This window comes from Fukomys damarensis, unplaced genomic scaffold (assembly GCF_012274545.1).
Source record: "Fukomys damarensis isolate Sample0158 unplaced genomic scaffold, DMR_v1.0_HiC HiC_scaffold_35, whole genome shotgun sequence".
Classification (NCBI taxonomy): Eukaryota; Metazoa; Chordata; class Mammalia; order Rodentia; family Bathyergidae; genus Fukomys; species Fukomys damarensis.
In genome coordinates, this window is record NW_022900947.1 from 31,502,184 (window position 1) to 31,510,044 (window position 7,861).

General features: G+C 43.7%; 1 protein-coding gene across 3 annotated transcripts in view; it reads right to left on the reverse strand.

Annotated features, from left to right (window-relative positions):
- Positions 1–1,391: 1,391 nt before the first annotated feature.
- Positions 1,392–7,861, reverse strand: part of Apbb2 (amyloid beta precursor protein binding family B member 2) — a 267,412-nt gene continuing 260,942 nt past the window's right edge. For all 3 annotated transcript variants that reach the window (XM_033758829.1, XM_010625148.3, XM_010625149.3), the window contains one exon: positions 1,392–3,562. In XM_033758829.1, coding sequence (XP_033614720.1) covers positions 3,395–3,562 — 168 coding nt within the window. In that variant the 3' untranslated portion in view covers positions 1,392–3,394. The remainder of the gene's footprint in view (positions 3,563–7,861) is intronic.

Below are 7,861 nucleotides of genomic sequence, written 5' to 3' on the forward strand. Positions count from 1 at the left end.
CCTGATAAATTGTGCTAGAATCAGTTGGGATATGTTTTCTGGGTTGAGAAGCTCATCAAATGAGTGTGCCATTCAAGAAAAAGCAGCTTAGGGGCTGTTGGTGAATGGCCTTGTGGATTCTTACAGGTGTGCATCTTAAACTCCTAACATGGATTTTAAAAAAAGTAGCAATGCCAACAGATTATCACCAAGAACTTGTTTTAATGGAAATGAGTCTAATGTCCCTTCATGCAGGAAGACAGACAAACAAAAAAACAATGGCCCTAAGTAGCTGAGCGCTCTCATATCCAGGTGGAAACAAAGGGAACGTGGGTATATGTATATATCTCTAGGTGAAGTCAGACGCATTGTGAAGGATATAAAAACGAAGCACAGCACAGTGCTTTAGTCTACAAGGTAAAGTTCTTAGCCATAGGCATGTCGGCTGTTCCCCTTGACTCCGCCAAGGAGCACGCAGACCAGGTGGCAAGACTGCATCTGGCTAGCTGCTCTTAAAAAATAAAAGGAACTTTAAGCATTTTGCCTTTTCTTCTACATATTCCAATAGAAATGCGACTACAAATCATTACAAAACCACAATTAGGCAACGTATAGTTCACTGAGATTACTTAGGCCTGGATACATTGAGACATAATATCCAGTAAAGATAATACATTAACACAATAATGCAGTATATTTCAGTAAAAATAGAATAAATAAAATAAAAATATTTTAAGCTGTATTTAACAGGTTAATTAAAAAAATGATAAGACATACAAGGCTTAGTGAACATGGCTGCCTGTTTACCAAATCACAGATATAAAGAATGCATAGGTAACTGAAGTGTCACTAAGTTCTCAGGTAAAACACTGGCGCCCTTTCACAGACACACACACACTTTCATACATACTTTTTGGCCATGGCAGAAAGTGTCTGAACGTACTGTTTAACATAATAAATTTTACAAAATTAATCTGCATTTAGTATGCAAAGCTATTTTCAAAACAAAATATCTGCAGAAAAATTTTCAATATGTAAAGGCTATCATTCATCTTACTGAATCCTATAATTGCATATGTAAATCAGTTTGCTACTTAAAGCTAGCTCAGTATTCTTGATCCTGAAAACAAACAAATGTGTGCCTTAAAAAAATGAAGAAGAGGGTTCTAGTAGAGATTTCCTGGAGAAAAATGGGTTGCTTGTTTAGAATATTGAAGGGTATCACACGAAAACATTTCATGGTGGAGATCAAGATGAAATATCATTGCAAGTGAATTTTGAACAGCAATTCACAGGGCACGGTAAGATTTTCATATTGCAGCAATTTCCCACAATGGCACTGGTTACTTAAGAGAGAACAGTATGGAAGTTGGACAGAAGCACAATGCATTTCTAAAGTAGTATCATTTTGGTTTTGACATCAGGGTGCCAGCAAACACCCCCAGCCCTGCTGTGCCCCATCCATGGCAGACAGAGGCCTCCTACTCATGTTCTCTGGTGGGTAAGGGCCATCAGTGAGGAATGCCTCTACCACAAGGACTGTGCCCTCTGGAAACCTCAGGTCGGAACAGGCTGTACCGAATGTGAATGCCCGGTCCTCTCCAGCATATTTCAGGTGTGCAACAGCAAGCAGTCCTGGACAGCGAGGGCGGCGGTGAGGGATTTGATACCACTGCCCGAGTAACATGAACAGGCTTCCCTGCCTCTGCAGGGGGTTCTGAGACTGCCTGACAGTGTGTGCTTTCATGTCTGCTCTTGCAGATGCCCAGAGTCACTGGGAACAGTCTTCCTGACAAGGGTGGAGGGGAATAAGACAGCAAGAGCTGGAGGTGGGTGTGTGGGTCCTGCTTCTGGCCCTCACGAGCTTTGGTGAGATCTTAGGCCAATGGATTTAGCCTCTTGGTACTTCGTATTTTATTTCTCCAGTGTGTTTAGTACCTTTTCTACCATATAAGGCTCAAATGTGATAAGGATGTAGAAACCATCTTGACAAAGTACAAAGCTGTGTAAAAACATAAACCATTACCTTTTATGACTGGTTGTCATAAACACTAATTTTGACATTACAAAGTAAACAAGACTAATGTTGAGATTGATCTCCTTAGCAACTTCCTTTTAAAACAACGTCAACAGGAGTCTAAATTTGTATATCTTTATAGCTAAGTTTCTTATCCACATAAAAAGCAGGGAAATGCTATTTTTGGGAAACCGTTAAATAGGCCATCTTTCCTATGAATACTTCACTCTGATGTGAAATATTTAAGTCTTGAGAATAAAGTGGAAAAATATGTTTTAAAATATATCCTGCTGGATTCAACAAATTCTAATATTAAATACATAAATTCAAGAAAGTTTCAACTAAATGTAATCTGTTGCCATGGACAATATGTAACAGACAGACAACTTTCTGGACAAAAAGCATTGGAATAAAAATGAGCCAGATTCTAGCAGATTTACCTCTAGGAAGTGGACCAACAAAAATAACGTGGTGACACAAATCTAAAACAACAGTGTGCGACAGAGATATGAATGACATTTCCTCGACTCCAAATTGCATATTGGCTAGTTATCAAACTAAGGATGAGAGACCATGAGGAATATTTCACCTAGTGTTTGTGCAGAGAATGACCATAGTGAACTATAATTCTCTAGCGGCATCATACAGTGTAAGGCAGAAGTCTGAAATATGTCCCACCCAAAATGCATTAGGATCTTGTTCATCTTTTTAAAATAATCAGTTTGAAAACCACCTGAAAAGGCTCTTTTTTGTTTGATTTTAATTCCTCAAATTTAGTTTCTCGTTAATTTTAAAGTTTTACTCCCCCCACAACTTCCCACCGACGGCAGTCGATATGAAATGGTGTCTGCCTGTCAAAGCTCGCCAAGGAAAGCGGCTCGCTTATTTCTACACTGACGCCAACAGCCGATTTTGTCAACCAACAAGTTTCAATTTTATGGAAAACTAAAACCCATCCTATGTTTACAGCACTTCAGTGGCATCCACTCTGCAGTGCACTGTGTTCCCAAGGCTGAAAATGGGCAAGGTGCTGCAGGCCGGAGGCTGCTCCTCACAGATCAGCCGAGAAGCCGAGAAACGACTCTGGCAGTGTTGACTCCAAGGACGCAGGCGGGCGTCTTTCTCTGTGTGTGAAGCCAAGACCATGATATGTACAACAAGAAAAAGACCTTCCACTGCTCATGATGTAACTTACAGCAAAAAAAAGTATTCATGCTTCTTTTCATATCACATGGTGGTAGCAAGACAGAGAACATGCTTGTCTAACACTGTTTGGGTACAGATAAACTCTCTGGAGACAAAGCATCAGCAACTGAATGGAAGGCTGGGCGCAGGTCCTTTTCTTTAGTGTAACTCTTCAATCCTCAGGGGGACGCCAGAGTCCTTGAATGTGTGCAGCTATGGCATCTCCGAGACCGGGCGTTTCTGTTTCAAAGTGTCAATGAGGGACAAGACTCCTCGCTTTACATTGGTTGTGACTCTTCGGGTCACTGAGTCCACTGGTGGAGGAGGTGGTCGGACTTTCTGTGAAGGCGGCCTGGCCACCAAGCACTTCTGATAGCGTAACTGAAATAAAGCAAAGAAAATATCCAAGGTAATATTATCGCATCTTGTTAATAGGGCTTTAACGCTTCACTGATAAATTGAGTCCAAAAAATTAACAACCTTGCTCTTAAATCCAAGAGTTCAATGTGGGTGATTAAAATTCTTCAGTCAGCCTGAGGTGCTCTGCCTCTTGCTGCCTTTCCTCCCATCCATTCCCATCCTCACCTTTCTCTATCTTCATAGGCTATGACGAATATACCTCATAGTCCACAGGCCGAGGAAAACCAAAAAGGCTGGGACAGAGGGTGTTCCCTGAATGTTCATCAGAGATGCGCTTGCTCACGGCGGCTGGGAGGCAGCTTGGGAGAGGGTGCAGGTTGTATCCAGGCTCTGTGAAGCTCAGGCTGGCCTTGAACTCAACGATGTAGCCTAGGCTGGCCTCCAATTTGTAATGATCCTGCCTCAGCCTTCCAAGGGCTAGGATTGCAGGTGTGCAACACCACTTTTGAACTGTAGACTCCAGGCAGTTATTAAATCTCCCTGAGCCTAAGTCTTCTCAACTGTGAAGTGGCTTACAGAGGGTGTTACGACTAAGGCGTACTTACAGAATGTCTAAAATAGTCCTAGCAAAATGCAGTAAATGTTTGCTTCCATCTTAATTTCCTGCTTTAATAAAAAAGTATTAATAAAAAAGTGTATTGATAGATTTCGGGATCTATTTTATATTTAAGTCTAAATCCAAAGTGAATTGGTTTTACAAAAACTGACAATTTCTATACTTCAGGAATATAAGAAAAAAAAAGCCCACCTGCTTTTGTTGGGAAGATAAGTAATTCTTCAAAATTAGATGAAAAGGTTAAAATTTATCCAGTTTTTTCCCCTAATCAAAGCACTGTGAAATATTTCCACAGCCAATTTTTAAGAGATTGACACACATTAACAGATTCCTTAATATAGTTATGGAGCAAGTTGATGTTATTCCCTAAGGAGCATAAGGTATCACAGCAAGACTTTTGGGAATGATGGATCACAGTGTCCCATCACACACCACAGGCCAGAAAACTGGCCCTGCCAACTTGATGATATGTCCATCTTCTCTGTCTAAGGCATCTTCCTAAGTCTGCATTACAACTCAAAACATGCACATCTAAAGCATGAATTTACACAGGCAGGTCTGGTGACCTGGGACCCTGGAGTTGGCATTTCAAACAGTTTTGTATGTATGGCATGAATCAAAATTGCACTTAACTGGCGAATTCCATAAAGGATCCCTGTGATGGTTAAGCTTGGCTTTGTCTACCTGATTGGCTTGGGAGCTCCAAGGGGATTAGTAACCCTGGGTAGTTATGGAAGTGTGGCCTTTAGTACCCTATGGCGCCTGGCTCTTTCCTCCCTGCTGCTGTTTCTCGGCCACAAGGAACCGGGCGGCTTTGCTCTGATATTCCTTCCTACCATGATGTTCTTGCCTTGGAGCCAGCCAAGGCAAGGGATTCACAGACTGAATGCCCCGAAACAATGAGCTAAATGAAAGACCTCCTCCTTTAGACTGTGGGTAGTGGGTACTGTGTTCCAGCAATGGGAAAGCTGACTAGGGCCATCCCTCTCTGTCCCCTTCTGAATTTCACAATAATTTCATCAGATGAGTCTACACCACATACCGGCAACATATCTCCTAAAATTAAGTAGATTCAAAAGAATGTGTTCATAGTACGTTTCAGATAGGCTAAGCTCACACACAGACATTTCAGATGGACAATCATGCAGATTTGAATCCAGAAGGAAGCCACAGCACTAGAAAAGCTGGATTTAGGGTGGGACGGGAGGTGGGGGGCTTCGAATTTATCCATGTGCCTTCTGGGTTGGCTGAGCTACTCTGGCTGGTACACTAGCACAATTAAAGTAGGAAGCAAATGAGGAAAAGCTGTTTCCAAGAGAAAATGAGTCTGGGAATCAAAAACAAACTGCAACTAGTAATAAAGCTAATTATTTAATTGGCATTAGCGTTTAAGATGTATAATTAAAGCCCGAAAGCCATTCATTTTATGACCAAAGCCATCTGCTATGATGTGTTGCAATTTCACAGGACATCTAAGCAGCCACCATCCCTTTGTGCTTGACTGTCCCATGCTCCGCTTGCCTCATGTGGCCCTTCACCCCGTCCTCATCCCCATACCTGGTCCGGGGTTTACCTCGCCTCCTCCATCCTACCCTGCTTAACAGCCAGGCACATGACAGGAGCCTGGTGCCACAGCCCTGGGTGTGTGCGCACGCGCATGCGTGTGTGTGCGTATGTGTACGTGCACACTGTATCTCTAATAAGGGGCTGTGGTAAGTGGAAACAGGATCCCAAGTACAGAAGCAGGTCTCTCCTCCCTTCTCCCTCCCCCCACCTTTGCCATCTCCCACCTCCCTCCCCCTCCTTCTCCGTCCTGTCTACTGTCCCATCTGCAGTCTCTTTTTTATGGCAGTAATGGGGGTTGAACCCAGAGCCTTCACACTGATCTACATCTCAGCCCTTTCACTTTTTTTTTTTTTTTTTGACAGGGTCTTGCTACGTTGATAAACTGCCCTGGCTGGGTCAAACTCACAATTCTCCTGCCTCAGCCTCCCAGACTGTTAGGATTACAGCCATGTGCCATTACACCCAAGTGTGTGTTCATTCTTATCTTAGCAGTTTCCTATATGTAAAAAACGAACACACACACAATATATGGCCCTCTGTTTTCCTTCTCCTAGCTTCACTCTTCTCAGTTCTTAGCACCTTCAGGCTTATGTCAGAGTACAGTGAGGCACCTCCTCTCTGCTCTCCATTTACCACCGCTTTCTGTCAGTTTCATGCTGCAACTACAGTGGTGCATTTGCTGACCGACGGGAAGCATCATTTCATTCTTGTATGGGACCCTCGCGTACACGCCCAGACCGAGGTGGGACAGCCTACTGTGCCTGGGCTGGGTGGCAAGCCCGGCGCTCCTGGGCTGCAGACGACAGCAGGCTACTGTACTGACTACCGCAGGTGATGGGCACGCAATGCCATCTGTGCATCTAAACAGGGCACAGTGAAAACACGCACGACGGGAACTTGTTCCGGTGTATGTGAGAGTGGAGGCCGAGGACACTGCACTGCTGGGCAGACTTTAGAAACACTGTTACACTGTACACTTGGCCTACACCAAATTTATTATAACCTTTTCTTCAGTAATAATGTTAAAATATTAACCCTAACACTGTAACTTTTTACTTTATAAACTCTTTTTTTTTTTTTTTTTTTTTTTTTTTTTGAAACAGGGTCACACTATGTAGTTGAGACTGACCTGGAACTCACTATGTAGCCCAGGCTGGTCTTAAACTCACAGCAATCCTCCTGCCTCAGCCTCTCAAGTGCTGGGATTACAGGCATGCATCACCATGCCTGGCCTTAAACTCTCTTTTTTTTTTAACTTTTTGACCAGTTTGTAATAACCTCTAGCATAAAACACAAATACCCTGTAGGTGACAGGAACTTTCAGCTCCATTATAATCTGATGGACCACTGTACTATACATGGTCTGTTATGGACAGAAATGTCTCCCCATGAGGCCCACAGTTTGTTTTTGGGGTTTTTTTTTGGTACCAGGGATCGAACTTGGTGCTTTGCACTTGGTGAGGCAGGCGGCGGAACCACTGAGCTAAATCCCTGGCCCCTACGCCCACAGTGTGTACGTGTAACCCACTCCAACCTAGCTTGTTCATCTCCCTCAGGCTAAGAAAGTGTGTCGATTGTTTCGGTCCTAAAATGAACCAACCAGTAAACCTGGCGGTGCTGCCTTTGAAGCTGCCCTTCTGAGCCGTCTACTGCCCGGGCCTCCTTTCCTCTTGGTTCCTTGTCAGTCCGGGGAGTCTCACACTTGTATCTGTAGTCCTTCCCATACTAAAATGGGACTGAGTTTGCGTGTCTCACACACCATACCTAAGCTTCAAGATGTAGGGGTCAAACTGAGTCAGGCTTTAGCGTACCTGGAATGAGAGATACGGACGACCTCAAGCCCGGCCCCTCCACCAGGCCATGCCAACTGCATGGTGCCTCTCAGATCATCACCCACTGTGTGTCCCAGTCTGCGATCCTGGCTTGTACCCAACTCGCCCCTCCTCTGGATGGCTAACTGGCCTCAGAGTGGATCACTCTGTCCTCCACATAGCCGCCTTTTTTAAACTTTTTGCTGGAGTATTCTTTTAAAAGCTAAATGTGGAGCTGGGTTTAGCTCAGTGGTTCCGCTGCCTGCCTCTCAAGTACAAGGACCTGAGTTCAATCCCCAGTACCAAAAAAAAAAAAAAAAAAAAAAA